This window comes from Podarcis liolepis, assembly GCF_965112155.1.
Source record: "Podarcis liolepis genome assembly, chromosome: 9".
Classification (NCBI taxonomy): Eukaryota; Metazoa; Chordata; class Lepidosauria; order Squamata; family Lacertidae; genus Podarcis; species Podarcis liolepis.
Genome location: NC_139564.1, coordinates 46370802 through 46395629, shown reverse-complemented (window position 1 = coordinate 46395629; position 24828 = coordinate 46370802). Strand labels below are relative to the sequence as shown.

The 24828-nt window shown below is 43.4% G+C and overlaps 1 protein-coding gene and 1 long non-coding RNA gene across 6 annotated transcripts in view; one reads left to right on the top strand and one right to left on the bottom strand.

The window, feature by feature from the left end:
* Positions 1-24828, bottom strand: part of GALNTL6 (polypeptide N-acetylgalactosaminyltransferase like 6) — a 458632-nt gene that overhangs the window by 33431 nt on the left and 400373 nt on the right. For all 4 annotated transcript variants that reach the window (XM_083520305.1, XM_083520303.1, XM_083520304.1 and 1 more), the window contains exons 8-9: positions 21516-21633; positions 7789-7896 (exon numbers count right to left, since the gene is read on the bottom strand). In XM_083520305.1, the coding sequence (XP_083376431.1) occupies positions 7789-7896; positions 21516-21633 (226 nt within the window). The remainder of the gene's footprint in view (positions 1-7788; positions 7897-21515; positions 21634-24828) is intronic.
* Positions 1-24828, top strand: part of LOC310714761 — a 107679-nt gene that overhangs the window by 78770 nt on the left and 4081 nt on the right. The window contains exon 5 of one of the 2 annotated variants that reach the window (XR_014530047.1): positions 12843-13348. The exons of the other annotated variant lie outside the window; for it this stretch is intronic. This is a non-coding gene — a long non-coding RNA (uncharacterized lncRNA). Of the gene's footprint in view, positions 1-12842; positions 13349-24828 lie in introns of those variants that run through there. 2 annotated transcript variants of the gene reach the window in all.

Sequence of the window (24828 nt, the reverse complement as noted above, 5' to 3'; positions counted from 1 at the left end):
AATCTCAGGGTTGTGGGTTTGAGCCCCACGTTGGGCAAAGGATTCCTGCATAGCAGGTGGTTGGACTAGATAATCCCTGTGGCCCCTTCCAACTTTTCAATTATATGATTCGTTGTGTCATTTACTGAATTAGCTGCAGTTCACCTCTAATCTGAAGAAGCACCCACATGTTCTAAAAACAGGAGGTTGCAAGCGTTAATCTAGTAATGTTGTTTCCTTTGTTTTCTCCCCACTAGATGGAAGTACATTTTCATATTTTATTTTTCTCTTTGATCAGACTCCCGAATCAAGGTTTCATTGAGAGGATATTTTGAGAGTGGACGTGTCACATACAACCCCACTTCAAAAGCAGAACTTGCAACCTCGGCGACGCTAGCTGTTTAATAGAGTACTAGTCATAGAGCACTGAAGGGTATCTTCTGTGAGAAGATGAAGAGCAATACTCATCTCATAATCTGTGGCGTAAGATAATGTTTCTGCTTAGAATGACTTCTCCCATTGTGATTTGCTTCCGACATTCATTTAGAAGCACCTCTCTTGAATTTGATTAATCTGCTGTGCTTCGAGCGTCTGAACAAAGCTAGATGTCTCAGAACCAATAAGACTTATCTGAATACAAAGGGAGTGAGATAGAGAACAAATGGAGCACATTTCAGCTGGCACAGCAAGATAGGTTACCACCTGCTTTGTCTCCACAACAGAAAGAAAAACATTTATGCCAGCAGGAACTGGGTATGTGAAATTAGAGCTGTTTAGGAGATGATAGCTCGGGAGTCCTTGTTCTTAAATGGCAGGAGTTTTTGTTTGTTTGTTTGTTTATGAGAAACAATACAAGTTCATCCTTCTGAGAAATTTCTGAGCCGTCATATTTTGACAGTATGGGCAAATGGGACAGAAACTAGAAAGCGCATGGCACCCCTCCCCCAGCTGCACATCTGTTCCGGATCACTGAAATGCAGAATTCTTCAAACCTCATGAGGACGCCACTGCAGAGATACCCTTGCAGAAGTTTGCCCCCTCTTGAGCACATTTATAAAATTATACTATGTGCTGTATTATTTAGCACTTTGCCAGTCGCTCCTAGCTTAGGTACTTAAGGATAGACACAGCTAACGTTTACCAGTTATTTAACACACCAGCATTAGGCGCAGAACCCGTGAATGAAGGAGGTCTTCTCTAGAAAGCCAATCATCTATGCTAAAGTGGCAAAAAACCCAAAGGGGGCTGGGGAAGCCAAGTTGAATCTGGAGGAGGTGGCATTGTATACTTGAGAAGGGGCCGAAGAAAGTTAGGAAAAGCATTGCTGAAGAAGTGAGATCTGAAGAGGAGGAGAGAATTGGGTTCATTGATTAAAAAAGGCTGAGCCCATCAGTGTCGGTGTTAGGCTTTGTAGCGCTCTCAGGAAAGGAAGGTGTGGCTGGCAGAGAGGAGTCATAGACTTGGCCTCCCGGCAGCAGCATTGCTGCAGCATAACGGGACAGGGCAGGTTGTCCTTGCACCTGCCCCGAAGATGCAGGCATGTGCACTCACTTGGAAGAACACAAATGTCATAGACTGGCTGGATGCTGAAGAATGGTGGGAGACACCTGCTGGGGAGCCCCCTAGGGAACCCACAGGGGAAGAAGGCTTAGAGCCAGGGGATTGGTGGTAGATGGTGAGTGGTTGGAGGGAGAAGGAGCAGATTGGGAGGAGGAGGTGTCAGGAGCAGAAGATGTGATCGGGTTTAATGATCAAGAAGACGTTGTTGTTGTTGTTGTTGTTGTTGTTGTTGTATACATGTGTTCTCAGAAGCATGCCCATTGAGTTCAAGGGGACTTGTTGCCTCACTGCTGTTCTGTCAATGGTGTGAGTGACTGGAGACGAAGTCCAGCATCAGCTACCAGGTACGGCTCTACAAATTTTGCCCTGGGAGACAGAAGTCTTCACTGAACCCCCCTGACAGCACCAGTGGTTTCCCTCCTTGTGTCCTATGTGACGTAGCGGTGGCAGCAGGATACAAAGGGAAGAACCTCTTTCTCATCTTGGCCATCGTTGTCCTGCTACTGGGCTGGCCACAGCAGCTTCTCATGTTCCTCTTCCTGGGGTAGGCAGGAAGGTGGGACCTTATATGGCCACCCACCTCCTCATTTATGTTATTGCCCACATCTACTAATAAATGGAACTCAGTCAGAATGTAAAGAGTCACCAAACATGGGCCACAGCTGTGGTGCACCACTTTCCTCTGTTTCTCCTCCCCCCAATGCTGTTTTGCCACCTCCCTAACCTCTTCTGCCCCTCCTTATCCTGTCAGTTGTCAGCATTTAAGGTCCAAACGGGCTCACAAAGGTACTGTTGGGAAAAAGCACCAATGCAAAAGCCAGCTCCAGATAGCTGGAATGCAAAACAGGATGTTGTGGTTTCTCACTGTACTGTTGGGGAAAAGGTGGAGCCTATTCACTGTACTGAGCACCGGATGTTAGCTCAGTGTGTCATCTGACCTGTGCTGGAAGTACAGGGGAGGAGTGTGTGACTCTTCTGATGGAGTCTGAAGGGTGCAGTCACATTTCTATATACTGTTGAGTGACAGGAATAAAACATGTAGAAAGGACTCCTGTCTGTCTCATTTCTCCTCCCTGGGAGAATGCAGGGAGGGAGAGAGAAGCAGAGGGTGTGTTCTTCTCACGACTAATGAGAAGAATCGCCGGGTTTGTTTACCTAGCCTGCCGGAGGTCGCAGACGGACGGTAAGCACAGTATCTCGCTCAATTGCCTCGGGGGAGGCCAGGTACCTCTGCCTGTGAGCTGAAGATACTAACATATGGCAGCCATCGGATGGTTTCGATTCATCGGACATCTGGATGAGAGGCTGGTGGAATGTCCTCCTCTGCTCCAAGGGAGAAGGCAAGCGTCTGAAAAAGCCAGAGGCTCAACAGACAGCTGGTGGAAAGAAGAGGTGTTTTCCAAGCAACGGAGCTCAAGGTATGCTGCTGCTTTTCGGGCGAAAAGTGTGAACGCAGGTTGATTAATTCCCTGGTTCACTTCACGGGAGCTCTGCGTTTGAAAAACAAAAGCTCCGGGAGGAAGAGGCCTGCAGCTTAAAGGCTGAAGCCTGCATTCCACAAATTCTTGTGGTTGATAGACTGTCCTACTGAATGCACTGTTGCTAAGTAACGGAAAGTTGGAAAGTTACTGGCAAAGGGGCTGTATTGTGAGCCTGGGAAAGCGAAACAAAGCCATAGATTGTTTTGGCTACAAGTTTGGCTACAAGTCAGCGTGTAGCTGCCAGGTGCTAAAAGCATAAACAGCTTGCAGTTTGCCTGCCTGAGAAAAGAAAAAAACAACTGTTGGATTTTACAGCTTGTTTGACAGTGTGAGCAAGAGGCTTGGCTTCAAGATGGATGCCAAGAAGGGAGCGCTGCCTTACCCACCTGCCTTAAATAATGACAATTATTCATCTTGGTCTGTAAAGATGAAGGCCCTGCTGCAGAATCAGAGGCTTTTTGATGTAATTGAAAACCCCATCCCTGCAGCACCAACCGGAGGTTGGGAGTCACGGAACGTGAGGGCCAGGACTGCTATAATTCTGTGTGTCTCAGATGAGCAGTTGGTGCATATCCAGAATTTAGAACATGCGAAAGAGGTTTGGGACACGCTGCGTACAACGCATCAGAGAGATGCTGGTTCTTCAGCGTTGCTGTATTTTGAGAAATTGACCAATCTGAGACTTGCGCCTGATGGAGATGTTCAAGCGCACCTGACAGAAATGAAGTTTCTGCGTCAACAGATGGTGGAACGCAATTTCCGTCTTCAGGAGGAAGTGTTTTGCTTCATGATGATAAACAGCCTTAATCGCACATACAAGGTTGTTGCCAGTCAGCTTGGTTCCCTACCGGCCGCGCAGCTAACCGCGGAAAGAGTGTGTGCTGTGGTCCTGAATGAACACGACAGACTTGCTGCACTGGAAGTGAAGGACAGGGGGAGGGAAGAACAGAGTTCTAATTCCCCCACTGCTGAATCTACTGGAGAGCATGGTGTAGCATTGAGTGCTGTCCAATGCTACAATTGTGGACAGACTGGGCATCTACAGCGAAACTGTAAGAAGCCGCGCCAGTCAAGAGGAGCAAAGAGCAGCTCTACGAAGCCTGAGGCATCAGGCAAAAGCCGTACAAAGTGCCAGGTGAAACCTGCAAAGGCTATGATGGCGAAAGGAACCACGCCAGATGTTGGGAACTCGTTCATAATCGACACGGGCGCGACCGTCCATATGTGCCCACACAGAGGATTATTTTCGACGTTGAAGAAGCAAAGCTTCGCTGTGAAACAGGCCAACGGTCAAGAGTTGGAAGCGACTGGAATTGGGACTGTGTATCTTGAGAGTCTGAACTTGACTATAAGTAATGTTTATCTGGTTCCAGAACTGAAATTTAATTTGCTGAGTGTGTCGCAGATTGCGAAGAAAGGACTGAGACTGACCTATGATGCTAAAAGCTGCAAGATATACAAAGATGGAGAACTGTTTCTTACTGCCAAAGAGAAAGATGGACTGTATTTGTTGACTTTTGATCAAAGTGATTACATGAAATGTAATTCTTCTGTTTCTAACGAAATCTCTCTTGCAAGTGTGACCAAGAGCGCCCGGAAGGTGCCGAAGGTCGACAGAGCGTTTCAGCGGGTGTATGCTGATGTGATTGGTCCTCTAGAACCATCTAGAGGCAATGCAAAATATTACCTTTTGTGTGTGGATTGTTTCACTAATTATTCTTGGGTTTATATGATGGAGAAACCGCAAGAAACTTTAGAAAAGTTTCAGGAGTTTTGTGACAAGGTTAAAAATATGCATGATGCTAACATTGATTGTCTTTTCACAGATGAGAAACAAGTTTTTCTGTTACAGAAGTTTCAGAAGTTCCTGGATGGAAAAGGGATAGACCACAAAGTTGCTGTTTCGCAAGATGCGTGGAACAGGGGGGTCTGTGTTAAAGTGAACAAAGAATTGCAAAAGGGGATGCATGCGCAATTGCTGAGTTCACATTTGCCACATGATTATTGGGCCGAATCGCTAGCGTCCTATCTTCATGTGTGGTTGAGAAAAGTCTCAACAGAGTTGGGATGTTCTCCTTTTGAGAAGCTGTTCAATAGAAAACCTTCTGTTGCCTATTTTAAGGTTTTCGGGTCTCATGTGAGAACAGAAGCTCCAGGTGGAGTAAAGAATGCCAAAGGCATTTTTGTGGGTTATGAAAAGGGTCTCTACAGAGTAATTTTGTCTGAATCTGGTCAAGTGATTCTCACAAAGTTTCTAGAGAGTGCTCCTGAACAAGAGCGGGTTGTAGTACAAACATTTCCCACAGGTGGCAATTCAGATGATGATGATGATGATTTTTCTGATGTCACAGATTACAGTGGTGATGATGATGACAGTGATAGCTCAGAGAGTTCAGTTGTAACAGTCATTGAGAGAAAATCTCACGCAATGGATAGACCTTCACAGATGAAGGAAGAACCACTGATTGCTACTGGTTCTCAACAGAGTCCAGAGGTTGAACCAGTGAGCACAGAGGATCAGAACCTCATACGTAGGTCTGAGAGAGTCAAAAAGGGTGTACCACCAAAGAGGTACTCAAAAGAGTTTGCTAACTTAGCTGTTGCATGTGTTGCTATTGTTAACAACACAAAGCAGGTTAAAGCAGTGTCCAAGTCAGAGACAAAGACACAACAGAGAGTAGCTAGCCAAGGTAATGCAGAAGCACTCATTCCTTGGAAGCCAGACAACCAGAGAGGTACACTGGTGAAACCAGTAGTGGGGAGTTCCAAGGGTGGAACTGAAACAACAGGGGACTGTTATATGTATAACAACTGTTTGTTCTCTTCTCTGGATCATATTTTGCCAATTGATGCTTTTGGGGGAGGATGTTGGGAAAAAGCACCAATGCAAAAGCCAGCTCCAGATAGCTGGAATGCAAAACAGGATGTTGTGGTTTCTCACTGTACTGTTGGGGAAAAGGTGGAGCCTATTCTCTGTACTGAGCACCGGATGTTAGCTCAGTCTGTCATCTGACCTGTGCTGGAAGTACAGGGGAGGAGTGTGTGACTCTTCTGATGGAGTCTGAAGGGTGAAGTCACATTTCTATGTACTGTTGAGTGACAGGAATAAAACATGTAGAAAGGACTCCTGTCTGTCTCATTTCTCCTCCCTGGGAGAATGCAGGGAGGGAGAGAGAAGCAGAGGGTGTGTTCTTCTCACGACTAATGAGAAGAATCGCCGGGTTTGTTTACCTAGCCTGCCGGAGGTCGCAGACGGACGGTAAGCACAGTATCTCGCTCAATTGCCTCGGGGGAGGCCAGGTACCTCTGCCTGTGAGCTGAAGATACTAACAGGTACCTCCTTCTGCAATCTTTCCACAAAAGATTCCTTTTTCCTTTTCTACGTGAGCTCTTGAAAACGCATCAATTGGTAAGCTTGCAATTCATTGATTCCATAAAACGACCTTATGAGATCACTTCATGTTAACTGAGCCTCCTTTGTTTGGCAGTTGGCTCAGGAAATGGAGCATGTGGGAACTGATTGGGCAATCAGCTGAGCTTTTGCCTCTTGAACTGAAACCAAAGGGAGCATCAGAGCAAAATGAGGCTTGCTGACTCAGGGCGATTTCCAACATACCCTTCATATATTGCAGCAACCTGTGCCAGGGTTGTTATTTCCAACTGGAATTGATTTCACTGACTGATTTCCTGTCAGTGGCAAGAGTAATGTTAAAATCTGCCCTTAAGCTTAGAGTCCCACGGATGCTTCTAGCAAGCCTGAAGTCGAAGGGCCAGGCAGATACCTGCAACAATATTTCTCCTAAGAGAAACACTTTGCCAGACTTGCTTTGTGGGTCCTCTGCTGAAGCTGAACTCTCCTCAGAATTATGTCTGAGGAGCTTCCAAGCAGTAAATGGAGTGTTTCCTCTCCTGCTTACTGGAAGTTGTTTGTCCTTCCAAGGTACTTATGGCAAATTTGGCCTACGTTATCAGATCTTGCAGCAATCCATTTTTGTCCAAAATAGGCATCTTCCTCTGCAAAAGCAGAATACCTTTTTTTATTAGCTACTCCAAAAAAAATGGAGACAGTGGCAATATTCATTCCCAATCCTCCAAATCATGCCTTGTAGGATTGTGAAAGTGTAACAAGCACAAGAGATCTGTCCTCCTACTTTGTTTGTGGCTTAGTAGATGACCTGGTTTCCTCAAACCACAATTTACCATGTTGTTCAACTGGCAAACGGGGTGTTGAGTGGTCCCTCTATGGTTTTGCAATCCTGATTTGGATAGATTGTTCCAGTGCTTGAATTACGGGGAAAGAAAGCAGAGGTCCTTGTCTTCTTAGCTTTTATTTTTAGAAGGCTACAGGACAGCTATGAGTTGGTGATCATGGGCAAAAATATGAAGTCCCCTGATCCACCAGACTAAAAAGCCCACCTAATCCAGCATCCTTTTCCCCACAGTGGCCAACCACGTGGGGTTTGTGGATTCCCCTCGCTTTTCCAGTGTAATGGATCACTCACCCCATAGATTGCTTGTTTGGATGCCATAGCAAAGTGTGGTTTCGGGAAATTAGGAAATCGTCTTTGGAACTGCATGTGAGAGGGAAGGAAGGAATGGAAGGAGTTCTTGAGACCATCACTTGTTCCTGATGCTCCTAACTAAGGTTTGGTAGATGAGGAATGCGGTGTTTGAAGGGAGCCTCTGTTTTGGGTTACAGGTTTCCTGGACAGCATTTTATACGGTCAAGTCTCACAGCTGAACAAACCTCACAACATAAGTTACTTACTCTTGCTAGGCTGGTGCCAGATGGGACTTTGTAAGGGACATATTTCCTGTAGATGTGCCCCACTCTGGAACACGGAACGTCAAACATCCCTCCTCCACACATCCAGACCTGAGAGAGGAACAAAACAAGAGAGTGAATGTCTATAAGGTGAGGATGTGCTTGGCAACAGCTGAAAGAGAAAAGTCAGGGTTTGAAAAACTTACAAGTGTATGCAAAAAACCCCCCACACCATTCTGTGCTCATAGCTCTTTTTAATTATTAATTTCGAATGAAAAAATATACAAAAAACAAAACAAAAAAACAAAACCCAAACAAGCAAACTGAAGAGGACATAGAGACATGCGTTAAGCACAAATTAAGTACAAATTCAAAGAAATAAGAGGAAACTACGAAATAACCATAAGCGTAATCTAGTCTTATTAACATAAGGATGGAAATCAAAACATTATAAAGAAAGTATTAGAAATACTAGAAGTGTTAGAAATACAGAGAATATTAAGAATACTAAGTATATTGATGATATCAAGATTACTGTGCTTATTGCTCTTATTATGATGGTGGGGAAGGTCATTGCTTGGAGGGAAAAAATGTATTTTGCATCTAAGTTGGTTTTTTTTTTAAAGAACTATAAAGGACACACTAGGTAATAGTTAATACAGCATAAATATGTGATCGTATGGGATTTTGAAATTGGAAAGTATCAAAGGCAACCTCCTGACTGAGCACTTGCAATTTCTGCAAATTATTGAAGCACCTTCTGGACTTCGTAAACTTCAAAAATGCTATGTGTATAGATGACTGAGGCTATGTACGGTATGTAGATGACTGTGTGTAGATGACTGAGGCAGTGAAGCTAAAAGGCAACGTATAATTAAACCTTTCAGAAGCAAGATAATGGAAAACTGAAAAGACAGGGAACAGTGTCCAAAGGACAATATACATTACTGATTACATTAGCTTTTGGAAAGTTAGCAAAACACTCATATTAAGGTTATTTGCAATCTCATTAAGAAGTCTGATTCACCTAGGAAAGAAAAAGTAATTACGGTTCAAAATAAACAGAAACATTTTTGTTTAGGTGGAAATGTTATAACTAAACAAGCATTGTAGATTAAGAAGATGGGTTCAATGAGCAATGCTAAACACTAACAGTTTTAATGAACAGTCTGACTGAGCTTCAGTCAGAAGACACACAATGGCCAGCAACATCCGAAAGTGTTCCAATAAGGCTTTCTCACCCATTATTTTCTCTCACCAGCTTTTATAATGAATATGAAAACAAGTGGGATCTGCAATGAAACATTGCAGCATTAAGTGCTCCTGGTTTCAGCCAGCCATGCCCAATTCCGCAATACTCCATTCCATTCCCCTCCCCCAGGTTTTCCATCCCTCTTCCAACAGTCAGAATTTTGTGAGCATGCTAACACCTTGTTGGGCTATTTTAGGGGTTTCCCCCTTTTTAGGGTTGTACATGACTGGCACTGTTTGGGCTCCATAAGGATATTGGGAGAATGAATTTGGTATTAGTGTATAGGAATAAGTAGAAGGGTCTTGGAGATATGGAGGTGAAAACCAAGAGGAAATAACATTTGGCACATGCAGCAGGCATAAAACAAAAAAACCAAATTGCAGCGCACATCAGAGGTACATTTTATGGAGTAATTGGAATGAATCTCAGGCTGGCTTGTAGGGCATTTAAAAGCTGTTTCTGTTCGTTCATCAGTTTCGGTATGATTCCAAAGGTTTATTTCTTCTGGAAGATCAGTGCTCCTTTTTTTTTTTTTTTTGCTAATTATTTTTATGATTTTCCACAATTTTTAACAAATTGTCACTAAATTAATACAAATTCAATACAAATTTAAAAGCTGACTTCCCACCCCCAGATGTCCCTTCTATTTTCCTCCAACCATTGCTGCTCCCAATAAAATAACTTTTCCAACTATCATTTCAAAATACATTCATCCTATCTCCCTACACATCACCTGATCAATACTCCTTAAAAATGGATTTTTAATATCATCTGGACTGTGCTAAAATAGAGAAGCAGCCTGAATTCACACACACACACACACACACACACACACACACACACACCACTAAATTTAACAGACCCAGAGGGGACTTCTGCTAATGCCTGAAAATTTTGATGGTGTTTAATGAGCAAGCTGTAAAACTGAAACACTTGTCTTTTATAAGCAAGGAGCCAGCAGCCAATATAAACAAGAATGAAAAGTATTTTCCTGAAACCCAACTTAGTATAAAAACATTCTCCTGTGTAGACCACAGAACTATGCCACAGGTTATTACCCTTTTCTTTACAGGCACAGCAATCTGAACTTGCTGCAGTGACTCTGGATGGAGCTACCACCCTCATGGCAGAAGCAGTGGAAGGTTAAGGGGACCAGGCAGATTAGTTCTGGCCAGTGCTGGATGTGAAAGCAGTTCAGGATCCACCAGGCTCTGTTGCCAGGATTACTGCTGGTGGGCTTAACAGTTGTCTGCATGTTTGATGGGCATCAGGAGGGGAAGTCCATGCTGGCAGTGTGACATCAGGCTACTTGAGCCAGCAGAAGTGGGAGGAGGGATGTCTGTTTGGTTCAACCCCGCTCCTCCCAACAGCCCCACATAAGGTTTTTTGGGGGGATTGCTGCCTAAAACAAAACAAATACTGCAAAGGAGCCAGGGAAACAAAACAAGGCTTTCAAGAGAGGAACTGGATCCAAATTCAGGTTCTGTGTTCTAGATCTGTCATAAATGGCATCCCTTTTCAAATGTTGGGGATGGGGGGAGGTTTGAGGCATTGTGGCAGAACCACTATTTCTGACCTATGTGTGCTCTCTAAACCACACATAGGAAGCTCTTGCATGTAGGGTGAGGACAGGGGTCCAACATGAATAAAATATTGGTGGTGGTGGGCAGATCATCCCCACCCACCGCCGATTTTAACAACGGAGGTACCTAGTGTTGGTGAAGGTTTATTCCCCTGCCTCACCCCACTTCTTGATCCCAGCTCTCTTGCCATCCAGCAGCCTGTTTATAAGTTCGCTTACAGGGGTTGTTGGGAAACCCAAGCCCAAACATGGAAAAGAAAGGAAGGAAGCATTGCCCATCAACTTTGCAGGGGTGGTGGTGGTGCCCCCCTTAAATGTAATTGTTATGTAGAGAAGTTCTCACCCTGGGCCAGCAGGAGGATACTGTAGATAGTTTTCACTCAGGTCCACATATGCAAATAAGGAATTGAAAGTGACGTTCATTGATTGGATAGTTACAGAAAGTTGTTACTGTTGTGTTGTAGTGGGGCTCTATATAAGCAGGCTGGCTGAACCCTTCAGTTCAGTTCTGTTCTGGCCTGTGAATAAACAAGTGATCTTTTGAAGAATCGCTGTGTCGTCTGACATGTTCACCCACAACTTAACAGTAATGGGGGGGAAAGGGACCTGGGCCCCTGGGAGTTGGCACCTATGGGTGGGGAAGGAACCAGCTACTGCCCACCCCACCTGCCAATGCTACCACCTTGGACCCTGTATTCTGAACCAATTGAGGTTCTTAAGTGCCTTCTGAAGGCTGCTCCATGCATAATAATGCATTGCAGTAACCCAACCTGGATGTTGCAGATTCACAAAAAATTCTGGCAAGCTCTTCCCTTTTCCAAGAGTGAGCAAAGCTAAAACACCAACTGCCAGGTGGGTATCCCATACGGAGGGATGCATCCAAAAACTCTCCAAAGCTATGGACCTGATCCTTAAGGAAATGCGCTGGGCAGATACTTTGGCTCAGGAATAGAAAACTACCACTCATTTTTCTTAGCATAGTCTGCATACACACTGTACATAAAAGAACACAATTGGAGTTAAGTGGTGCTGTCAGAGCAGGGCTTTGGTTCCCCACTCAGCAGAACGACCAAGAGGGTCCCCCAAAGCAGCAGGGGTCACTTATCCCACTTCAAAGGAATACTTACACCCCTGAGACCATTAAAGTCCAGAATCCAATATTACCAAAGTGCACCACTGAGGATGTCTGCAGGAAGAAAAAGACATTGCTCACTTTTGACGCAGGAGCTTTCACCCAAAACTGCGACTGGGCTCTCTGCCCTGAGCTGACCTGCATGCACCAACCTGCTCCTTGTGATTAATGGGTGCTGCCTTCATTGGTTTTCCACCAACAAAAGCAGTATTTCACTGCAAGTGTACACCTTGCAGCAATAATAATGATATATCCCCTCTGAGTTAGCTGCTCTCACTGTATGTTCTTGGCAAGGGGGGGTGGGAGGAACCTAACACACCCCTCTTAATAATTATTTGCATAGCAATTTCCTAAAGTCTTAAACTGTTGGGATGCAGAATTAGCATTTTTATGCTGTTTGCTGTATTATGCTAATGAAAATATATGCCGACATTTCATTGCCTTTATAATTGGCTTCTGCTAAATGGCAGTGCTGAGGTAGGACTGATAAGGGGAGAGAGAGGGGGTGGGCACTTTGGCACATAACATGAGAAAAGTTGTTGCAGCCTTGTGCAAGCTGATCTTCTACAGGAGACACCATTCCCTGCAAACGATATGCTGAGCTCTCGCCTGCCTGTGGTATAAGTAGAATTAGAGCCCAAGCATGGGGGAGAGAAACAGGAGTGGGGGAAAGTCAAGTATATCACCTTGAACTCTTGGAGGAAAGGTGGGATATAAATGTAACTAACAGGTATACTTCACTGTGGACCTGAAATCCAGGATGTCTCAGCATGGGCTATAAGCCCAGTTCCAAGAGGGAAAAAATCATGCTTGACAACATTGGTGCAAACATCCTGTGGCTGTTAAGGGGAAGGGATTGTTGTTGTTGTTGTTGTTGTATTAATGAACTGCAGGGTGGAATCTACACACATAAAACCGTTCTGAAAATACATTGAATTTTCCACAAGGCTCACCATCGTCATCTACTGTCACATTGTACATTGCACTTAAAACTCACTTAAAATGTTTTATTTGCAGCTGTGTAGCTGAGTCCCAGGTGTTTTGTATGAATTCTGTTAATGGAAGAATGCATTTGTGTTTATGTTTTTCAGTGTGTTGTAAGATGCTCAGAGACCTTTGGGTAGCAAGCGTCCTAACACATCTAATAAATAACAACAACCAAACAACAGATATTTTTGGTGTCTGATAAGATTTGCTGAATATTGCTTGTTCTGAAGTACGGGTGCAGGAGGAAACTGTTTTTTAAAAGGTTTATATGTGAAATATGGTGGGTCTGACCAGATTTAGCTTTCCCTTCATATCACCTCTTTGAGTGCCCACTTATATATGAGTGGCTTAAAGAAAGAAAAAAGCCTCTCTAATTATGTCCAAAAATGTATGACAAAAATACATATTTTATACAGACAATATGCAAAAAATAGTCTCATGCAGTACTATGTTTCTGCAGCATAACTTTGTAAGCATTGATATGTAAGTATTTTTATACATTTATACGCATTGCTGTCTGCATCTCTGTGTGCTAGTCACTTTACGAAAGCTTTACCGTGTATGTGTATAATATCCATCTAATATACGTATAATAAAGCATATATGGTGTGAGAATTGTTTGTATTTTTAGCATCTTGGCAAGATCAAGAATCAACATGGGAAAAGAAAAAAACCTGCGTAGGTAAGCTCAACATTGATATTTTCCATTCCTATTCTGAACAGTGAGTTGCTGGCACAGCCTCTTTCTGCCCTTCCCTACTGCAGGCCTTCCTGCCTTCTGCCCTACCAATCCCAATGGGCACCAGCCACTACTGTCAGAGCTCCTTATTTCCCACCAGCTTTTCCTGTGAAGAGGATGAAAGAGATGACAAGGGGTGAAGCAGAAAGCAAGTGAAAGAACCATAAAAATAAGGGAAGTTGAGATCCCAGGGGCGGCAGGAGCCATTGCTGCTGCTTGGATTGGCAGGCTTCGGGTCATATACGGGTATACGAGCAGGGCCTCTGCTCTCCAGAGTGCACTGATGAACTGACGCTAGATCTCAAGCACAGGGAACAGTGTCTAAAAAGGCATTTGCCACTCATGCATAATTAAGACACCTACTGCCATGTCTGGTTATAATTACAGATCAGGTAGCTGTGAATGTGAGGAGCTTAAACAAAGGGAACCCAAAAAACCCCCAAACTACACTAATAAATCCAATTATAAAAAAGACAAAGAACAGAAGAGATGGCAATGGGTTGCCTATATAATGTATACTGAGAAATGGTGTTTGTGCACTGAAAGGACCATAAGCGGAGCCAGCATGGACCCTGCCATTCTGTCCACACAACAAAATGCACAATAGTGACACGAGGCTCTGTTTTTCCTGGTACCTGATCTGAATTCTTAGTTGAGCTTTACAGGGCAGAAGAGAGAAGGCAAAAAGGAGAAGTAGTCAGGGAGAATTTACAGCCAAAAACTGCCTTCCCACCAATGGTGGAAGGTGTGAGCATGGCTACAACTCAGTTGTACGGTTTGAGACTCTTTCCCATATGTTCACATGCTCACCATTTTATTTCTCGCCACCATTTCATCGTAACTTGAGGGCTCACAGATGTCAGCCTGAACTGTATTTGGGACGACACCAGAAGATATGAAAAATAAATAAATGCCTATGGTATCAGTGCTGCTGCCCTCAGCAAAAACTGGTTTTTCAATTCGTGAATACCTGTAAGCCTGTCAGTATCACAAAAGAGCACGGGAGGGGTGTATTTTGCTCCACCAACATTTATGCTGAATGATCCGCCCATGTGCTATATTTGATTTGAACTTAATAAACCAGCAGTTACCTTTGCTGTGAATTACAATACAGTATACACGTCCGTTTGACGTAGTTTCAAAATATATATGGTTGCTTTCTTTGATGGTGCACACCTAAGCAGTGCACAAGTGACAATGAAGTGACATCTGATAAGAATATTACACACATATACTGCCTGAAGGAGATAATTAGATCTCTAAAGCACCGCCTTTGTTGCTGTTCTTGGTTCTCAAACGGCAAGGGAACAGGGAGTTCAGTAGAAGATTATCTGTCTTGCAGTGTCCAATCAAAGCTTCATATATATCAGGGCACAGTGGATAATAGCAACACCAGTCAAATGTAACAGATAAAACTAAGAGACATGCCTACAGTGGTAGCACAAAATTAAGGCTGACTTGCAGCTAAAATGGTTGACTGCAGACAAACGGTAAATTATAATGTTTAGGTTTCTTCTCAGAGTTTCAGACTGGCTAAATTCTGGGACTGAATCCAAGCTTTATCCATCTATTCAAATATGCATCTTTATTGGCATTGTTTGAAGGAAGAGAAGGCCATGCCTACAACACACTTTAACATAACAGTAAGCCTGCAAATTGTGCACATTTAACTTGTGTACATTCAGATTTATGCGCTTGGCAAAATTATATATATTTTTAAGTGGCAGAAAGAGGGAGGGGTTCCAGGGAAAAAGGCTACGGCAATCTCGCCTGTCATTGAACACAATGTGTTTTGACTATACACGATTTTAGCTTTAGGCTCTATCCCTGGAACGTAACCCCCAAATAAGTTGCAGGCTGACTGTATCTCATTTCATTTAACTTTTTTAGTATTTCATTGTCCTTTAAATCTTCATGCATTAGCTGAATGCCAGATTAGGTGAGACAATGGAGATCTATAAGACAGGCTGTTCCATATGAAGGACCAAGGGAGTGGGGAACAGTTGGTTGTCCATTTTGAAAAACAGAAAATGGGGGACAGGGTTAAGCACTCACTTAACCTTCACTTCTCATCTGTTTCGAGACACAGCATTTCAGCACCCTGAGTCCTTAGGCTTCTTCATAAACATTGTCACTACCTTGTTACATGCATCTGTGTCTAATATAGCTCCTCTACCACCCCACCCAAGGCTACCATTAATAAATCCTCTTAGGCCAGCCACAGAATTAAGTTGTTTACTTAATTGCAAATCTTCGCCCTCTCCATCCCTTTTCAAAAGTGTGTTCTGAGCTTCTCTCCAAACAAAAATAGAGAAGTTTGCTAAAAAAAAAATCTTATTTGGTATGGTTAGCATGCATATTAATAGCTCAAGGAGTCTTTTAGTACTTCTGCCTTATCTTTGCGCACTGTGGAATTAGCATATCAAACCTCTGCTTCTCTTACATATGTAAAAAAGTTGGTCTTCAGCAGCAGCTTCCTGCTGTTGTTACTTTAAAGCTGTACCGCAAACATATTTAGCCTGGATGTTTCAATCAGCCTTTAAGCAAGATTATTTCAGGAAGAGACTTTTAGGAAGATTTTACTTAGCTGAAAAAGATGCATTTGGCCATTGATAAAAGTAGAGTGTAGTTTGTAATCTTGCAATTAGTCACTGCAAAATGCACTCCAGGGGTGGTGAAGTGGATGCAGTGTTGGACTGGATTCAGAAGTGGTCCACTCTCCACAGGCCATTTTGACAGGCAGGCCACTGAAGTCATGTACTTTTTTTGTTTTTGTTAATCTACTCTGCAAACACTTTTCCATCCCAAAATGGGAAAGTTGTAATTCCTTTTCAGTTTGTGTTCTTCAAAGCCAGTGCTATTTTCTCTAGAAAAAGAGGTATCAGAACTCACCATGAACACCTCCCTCATTCTCTTAGAATGGCAATGGCACCCATCTGAGAGGTGCCAGAACTGAGTTCCAGCTGGAAAAAAGCCCTGTTCAAAGCATGTTTTTGTCCACAGCTCAACACAGTCCAAACTTACTTTCTAAGTTTGATGGCCATATTATGTGCAGATAATGAACATGCATGAAGTCTGATCTGACCCAAAACTGTAAGGATGTGAGCAGTGAGCCAGAAAGTCCCCAACTGAAATTGCATGTGCAATACCCTAAAAACAAGTCATTGTCCTTCAATCTCTAATTTACAATATGGAAATTATGCTGGCCCACCTTGCAAGGCTGTTGTTAGGATAGAGACTTGGAAGATTCAATGTTTGAAGGGGCAGTGGGCAACATGCCCTCTGGTGAGCTGTAGCGACAGCAGCACTCCCAAAGCATCTGTGAGCTGCCATTTTAAATCCCCATAATGCCCCAAAGTGCATGACCTTGTGTCAATCCAGGGCACTGGGGAAATTAGAATGGTGACTGTCAGAACCACCCACCTGATATGAGGGGGCCAGGATCCCAAAGGCTCAGTAGCTGGTTCAATAAGTGCAATATAAATGCTAAACATTACTACCCCTTTTTACCTATACAGAAGGCTCTGGTCACTAGACTCTGTTTTCTTCTACTCCACCCCTGAGCAGTCTACAGAAAAAGATGGTTTGCACACAACACTAAACCAAACCATGACTTAGCACAGATGCATGAGGCTTCCCACAGAAGTGATCACAGCTGCTTTGCTTCTGCTCTGCTCCTGCTCCACTGCTGTGAGCAGCTAAGCCATGGTTTGGCTTAGCATGATGGCCCAGGCTTGTGGTTTGTTTCACTCCAGACAAACCTCATGCTGTACCCAAGGGTTGTTCCTGGGTTTACAGCTTGTGGTTTGTCTGGAGTAGACAAACCATGAGCTCAGGTTGGACAGCACACTTAAGACAAACCTTCTTCTTTGGCGATCACTCGTAGCCAAGTAAGATTGTCTTCCATAAACACAGTTTTAACAGTGAGTCCGTAAGTGACTGTGGAGGCCAATTCTGGATCCACACGTCCTTCCATGGTGGGGACATAGGTTTCCGGACGGGAGTTGATCACGGTGAGGGTTTGCCAAGCGTGCCTTCCTCTTATCACGTTTCTCCATTTCGTCCTGAGTTCAAGAGTCTTCAAAGCCTATGACGCCTTTGGTAAAGGCTGTTCTCCAATTGGAGCGCTTGCAGGCCAGTGTTTTACAGTTGTCAGTGTTTATACTACATTTTTTTAGATTTGCCTTGAGACAGTCTTTCAACCTCTTTTGTTGACCACCAGCATTACACTTTCCATTTTTAAGTTCAGGATAGAGTAGTTGCTTTGGAAGACGATAATCAGGCATCTGCACAACATGACCAGTCCAACAAAGTTGATGTTGAAGAATCATTGCTTTGACACTGGTGATATTTGCTTCTTCCAATACACTGGCATTAGTTCGCTTGTGATTAGTTCCCAAGTGATGTGTAATTTTTTTCGGAGACACCGTTGATGGAATCTTTTGAGGAATTGGAGATGGCGTTTATAAGTGGTCCATGTTTTTCAAGCATACAGCAAGACTGGTAGTACAATAGCTTTGTAAACAAGCATTTGGGTTTCCCTGTGAATGTCCCGGTCCTCAAACACTCTGCACTTCAATCGGGAGAAAGCCGCACTTGCAGAGCTCAAGCGATGCTGGACTTAGGCATCAATGTCGGCCCTTGTGGAAACATAACTGCTCAGGTAGGAGAAGTGATTGACATTTTCCAACGTTACACCATTGAGTTGGATTTGTGGTGCTGCAGAGGGGTTGTTTTGTGCTTGTTGGTGCAGCACTTTGGTTTTTTGGATGTTGAGCGATAGGCCAAGCTTTTCATAAGCTTCTGCAGAGATATTTAGGATGGTTTGGAGGTCATCCTCTGAGTGTGCACACACTACGTTGTCTTGGCTTAGCTCTCAGTGGTGGTGCAGCAGCAGGACCACAGGTGCAGCACTGTAGCTGCCATCTCTGGGAACTCTCATGAGATGATGCTAAGCCATGGCTCCATTTTATTTCACTTCCACACCCCATTACTTTGCCCCATCAATAGCATCCCCACCTCAAATGCTTTTTTTCTGCATGCACTTTCTACAGAGCTCCTCCCTACATTCACACACACACACCTCAGAGTAAGTTCCTATTTCTTCAAGGCAAATGCTACAAAAGGCTGTTGACATCTTGTTCAAAATATATTCATGCAGAAGGACGTGGACCCTTAGGTCAACTCATGGTAATGAGATGAATGAAGAGATATGGCTGAAATGAGGGCCCAGCATAACACAGCCCTCTCCAAAGAATCTGTCACTTGAACAAAACAGGTTGGGACTATTTCGTATCTGAGCTTCCAGTATGGTTGCCATGGTTTCTGCACAGAGAGCAATGGACTGCCTTGCAATTATATTCCTTCCAATGACAAATAACAGGGGAATAGGAAATGGGATAATACAATCTTTAGGCCTCCTGTCAGAACTGTGAGATGCAAGAGGCAGCATTCATTTATCTCTGAAACACCCTAACAACAGAGAGTGCAAACTGATGTACTCTAAACAAAATGTCCATTGGTTTAGCTTGTAGGCTCCTCTTCTCTTTCAGCTTTTGTTTTCTCTAAGTATGGAATTGATTCGAAATTACGTGACACCAGTTCAGTTCACATGGGTCACTTTGATTCTGCTGAAAACACCCTCAAATCCACTTGGGCAATCTGGAGAAGAGGCATCCCCAACAGCTTCTGTGCAATTCATTCAGTGCACATGCTTGAATTCAGTGTGTGCACGCAACATGTTTGTAAAGGAAAGTCTTCTTTAAGGCCCCTTTGATGCTTGAAGAGAATAAGGAGTTTTGCAACAAAGCCAATCAATGACTGACACATTAAATTTATTCAGTGGTAAACACAGAGCAGGCATCATGGAGGATTAAATCAGACTAGGCAATGACTTGGAGCTAAATGCAAGTGCTACTTTCAGAAAAAAGTTGTAGTAACAACATCTTACAGTACAAGAAGGCCAGGTGTGAGCACCATCAAGACCTGAACTTTTCGAGGGGCGCAGGAAGACAGTAACAACATCAAGCACAATGCCTACTACATAATTAACAAAGCACAGTAGAACCTTGGTTGTTGAATGCTTCGGAACCCGAACAATTCGGAATCCAAACGCTGACAACCCGGAAGTGAATGCTTCCATTTTTGAACGCACCTCGGAAGTCGAATGACTTCTGAGGTGTGTTTCTCCATTTTTGAAAAGCAATTTGCCAGCCGGCAATTGCGCCTCAGTTGTCAAATGTTTTGGAAGTTGAACGGTCTTCCATAACAGATTATGTTTGACAACCGAGGTTCCGCTGTAATTCTATATGACACTTTCAAATGTGAAACAACTGAACTGACCTTGTACACTTTCCAAATGCATCTAGCTTGCTTAATAGAACAGTCACATTCTTTTGCCTTGGCAACTTTCTGCCTTACGAGAGACTCAAAGGATGCTTAAGTGTACATGCTTAAGTGTAAATCAGCATGCACAAGTCAAGGGCTATAGCTAAGAAGACAGGTCCATTTTGCTCAGTTTTGTTGACACCGATTGGCAGTGGGTCCCTGGGAATCTTTCCCAGCCCTGTCTTGAGATGCCAGGGATTGAACCTGGGACCTAAATATAATTTTCAAATATATTTTATTGTTTGGTTGTGTCTGTGGTGCTTTAGTTGCCTTGTGAGCTGTCTTGGATTCACTGGGCGCAGAAAGGCAGAATAGAAATTGTGACATAAATGAATGTCAGAAAGACTGAAATGTACTGCTATAAAACACAAAAAGGTGCCTTATATTAGATTATACTATTCGTCCATCATACCCAGTATTATTCACTCGCATGGCCTAAACAGATGTGTACTTAAATTCCTAGCAGGCATCTATGTGTCTTGGTTTTCCTTATGTAATTCCAGGTGTGGGGGAGCCAAATAATTATGGTATAGGCAGCTGGAAGGGTTTCTTACTGCCCTGCTGAGATCAGAATGGAGATCTCCCCTCCAGGCTAGGTTTTCCTTTAGCAGCTTTGGCAATTCTGCAACTCTTCCTTGGGTCCAGCCATTTCTAGCTATGACTGCACATAGGTAAGTTGCCCATATTGCCTACATGCACAACGTATCTGGGCAATGGAAATTATATGGAGGCAATTGTGTAATTTTTCAAAATGTGGCTCGGTAGAGAGGAGTTACATTGTAGTGATTACATTGTAAATGTTGTCATTTTGGTTTTTAGTGTGCTCAAATTGAGTTTATGTTATAGAGCAATACTTAGAAGGAATATCCCAGGGGCCAAAAGGCTACTCACACGCCCAAAACTAGATGTGGCCCAACTTAAAATCAAAACAATAAACAACCACCCAAAAAGTCTTGAGAGGTTGTTAGTTTGAGCAAAGCAACAGAGGCAAATGGGGTGGATAGCTATTAACAGATGCTGCTGCTGCTACTACAACTACTCCAAAGTTATTACCCAGTGTTTCTTCCAAGTAATTTAAGGCAATTACTTTCAAGAAGCTCAAGGTCAGTCTGCCCCCAGCCTTCCCCAGGTTATACTCACAGCAATCCTGTAAGATATATTAGGCTAAAAGGTAGGCAATGCTCAAGGTCATTCTAAAAGTTCATGGCTGAGTGGGACTTTGGATCTGGGTCACTCCAGGCCCGCTCTGACATGCTAACCGTGGGGCAGCCAACACAGCGTCCTGAAGGACTACAACTCCCATCAGCCCCTGCCAAGATGGCCAATGATCAGGGATGGTGGGAGCTGTAGTCCAACAATGTCCGGAAGGTACTACTGTATGTGTGTCTTCTCATATGGGAAAGCAGCTTGGAAGGGATCATTGTGAACAGAAAAACTCCTGAAGGGTAAAGGGCTAAGCAGCACTCTGCTCCTCTACTCTTCCGCTAAAACTTCCAGCCTCCTGTGACTACTTTTGGTTGAAGGAGGGGGGGAAGTCAGTATACAAATACACTTGACTACATCTCATTTCGTTTGAGTTTTAGAGATATAGTGCATGCCTCGTACCATACAAAAGCAGCGTGTACCATGAAGAAACATTTTGACTGCTTACCTTGAAGGAAATTTCATACTGCTCCCCTCCCCAGATTTCTAAACCTGGATCGTAGCCACCGAGATCCCAAAACCACTTTCTGTTAACAGCGAACAGACCTCCAGCCATAACAGGGGATCTGACGAAGGAATATAACAAACTGTCAATGGCAGGCATCATCATGGCATGCATGAAAAGCTGAAATGACTGGCAAAATGTGCTTGATGGAGACAGATACTGTGGGAGTTACCAGCATGACAAGGGTGCCCTTCAGATGCTGCTGGATTCCAGTTTCCACCATCCTTGACCACTCTAGCTGGGGCTGATGGGAACTGGAGTCCAAAAGGATTTGGAGGACACCACGCTGGCTGTCCTTGGTACATGGTGTGGTTCTCATGAGCATAAAACTGGGGAATGGGAATCTCAACCATGAAAGAGAACACAATGTTTCTCCAAGCAAAAACACATGGAGTGACAATGTTAGCTGTACGCAGAGTAAACCCACTGAAATAAATGCACAAGTATCTAGTCTGGGTATGATTTAGCTGCCTATTACCCATAGTATTCAAAGCCCATTCAAACAAAGCTCTTGCAGCCAAACATAGATAGAGTGTTTAATGGTCTCATGTCATATTGTCCATGGAATATGAACGGGGTTTCACCTTTACAGTATTGATGTTTCCAAATATATGAACACATTGAGTGGCATTTTAGTGAATGGTTTCACCGAGATTTTGACCTTGCATTCCTAACTCTAGCTAAAGTAAGCAAGTTGTATTTTTTGTTAAAACAATGCCCTTGAGCCTCAACATAATAAACCCAATTATTGTGCCTGTTTTGTACGCAGATGAGCTTGTAGCCTTCAGTACAACCCCTAGTTCTCATGCTTGATGGAAACTCAGCCTGTAGCTAACCCAAAGTATGTGCGACTGAAACAATCACATATTCCTTCCCAGTTTACAACTGATTGCTAATAATGCCCTCAATCCAGCTAAGGTTCTCACTTGAAACCAAGGGGGAAAGTGGCTTGCCAGCAATTCAAGGCTCATTGATTCCAGTGGCATTTAGTTATACTGAACTTTAGCTGGATTGGGGTCAGTGTGTTGGTTACCCTTTTTCAGCGGCGTCATTCATTCCTTTCCATCTACTTTTCACAATGGCTATGAAACACAATAAATAATGGAATCCCTGCAAAATTGCATCCTGAATTGATTACTCACTTCAATTAGTTTCAACTCAAGACGTGCCCATGTTCAGAACACTATTTATTTTACTTTATTTGTTTTACAGATTTATAAACTGCTTCATAGACAGAGGTCGTTGAAGTGGTATACAACATGATAAAATGAGATAAAGTATAAGAATTATTCTAAAAACAATAAAAACCATTTCTACGAAGTCCACAACAAATGTAGGGTGGAATTCAGAGTAGATTTTTCTTTCATTGAAAACATTTCTGCTTGCTTGGCAGAACAATCTCCCCTATTCTCCCCTGCATGCTGTTCTGGGTGTTTCTTGATCCTTCAGAAGGGATTTTGAGGAGTCGTGGAGGGCACACAGTGGGAAGAGTAGGGCAGCCCTGTTGCATTAGAGTCCTAACTCTGATTTCCACTAGTGGAGTAGATGAGTTGGATCTGTCCCAATAAAAGCATTTTTATAGATGTATAACAAGTGTTTCATAAATGGCTGGGCCACAACTTTTAAAATAAACAGTAGGTGCCTAAACATCAATATGATTTCAGAGGGCTGGAGCTGCAACGCTAAAAGCCCAGTAAAGTAAGCTCATCTCTGGGGCATGCGGTACTCTCAGCAGTGTCCCACCTGAGGAACACAGTTGCTTTATGGGGCAAGGGGCTCTTTTAGGTAACCTGGTTCCCTGTTTAGGGCTTTAAATGCTAACAGCAAACCAAACCAAACCAAACCAAACCAAACAAATAAAACAAAAAACTGCATCCAGTAGCCCATTTGCAGTCACTACAGCTCCTTCGGCAGAAGTATTATATGGTGTCCATGTTATAACACCCCCCTGGTAAACAACTTAGCCATTGCATCCTACACTAGCTGCAGCTTTTGGGTTAAGCCCTAAAGAAACCCTACATAGAGCATATTTCAGTAATGTAGTATTGACATCACCAAAACCACAGGGCATCCCCTCAGTGCTACTCTCTGGAACTGCCTAGTATTTATCTGGAACATGTCACAAACCACAGAAAACTGAGCCTTACATAAAGTGTGTGCATGTAGACATTTGTAGGTGTGACACATGGTACAGTGGACAGAGCTAGGAGTGGGGAGACCCGGGTTCAAATCCTCATTCAGCCATGAAACTCCCTGAGTGATCCTAGCCCAAGCTCCAGCTCTGGTCTGACCTATGTTGCAGGGAGGTGATGGAGATAGAAAGGAACGCCTGTGCCGCAGTGAACTCCTTGGAGAAAAGGTTGAATAAAAAGCAAAATAAACAAATAGTGCGCACACATATACCGTGTGGCCATCAAATTTCACAGGTATATGGAAATAGCTGCCTCTGGTCCTGTAGGGAAATTCCAATTAGTTAAGATTATGGGAAAGGCTTCCATAGTTCAGGTGGACTAGAAAGAGCCAAATGAACATTTTGCCTCTGGAAGCGTACAGGAATTTGTGGCAGGAGAACGAAAAGAAAAGGGGCCCCGTCTTCATTGTCTGTTGCCCTTGGGTGTCATGAAAGATCAGGCTGGAATGATAATACAATGCCAAAGTACAACAGTCAGTTACATTTAATGTTTGAAAAGGAACAAACATAAAAGCTACTAGTTAACGAGAGAGCCTGGGAGTGATTTTTCATCATCCCGACATCCCCTTAAGATTAAAGTTCCACTGCCAAATACAAGCAAGGCCAGCAATATTCTGGCCAGGCGATCAATCTTTAGTTGCAGGATGCCACCCCTGCTCCCTTACTGCATTACAGGCCTTTAAAAAAGAAAGAAAGATGATCATAACTAAGTAAATCCTACCAATATTTTAAAGAAAATTAACTCAGAAGACAGGTAGAGGGGGCTTAATACCCAGTTATAACAATCTCTACCCCTCACTCCAGAGGACAAGCAACTCTTTCAAAGGCCTATCTGCCCTGCCCAGGGGTTTTCTTTTGCTTCGTTTAGGATTATAGATGGCTCATTACAATTTCATGAGCAATTCTTAAAGATGCAGAAAGTCTTTGATAGCCTTTGCTGAAAATGGATCCCTGCAGGTAGATCAATACCCAGATATCTTATCCTTCTTCTCCCATAAGAACGCTCTTTGAAAGTAATTCAAGCACAGATAAAGTAAACACACATACACACACCTGTTAAATTTC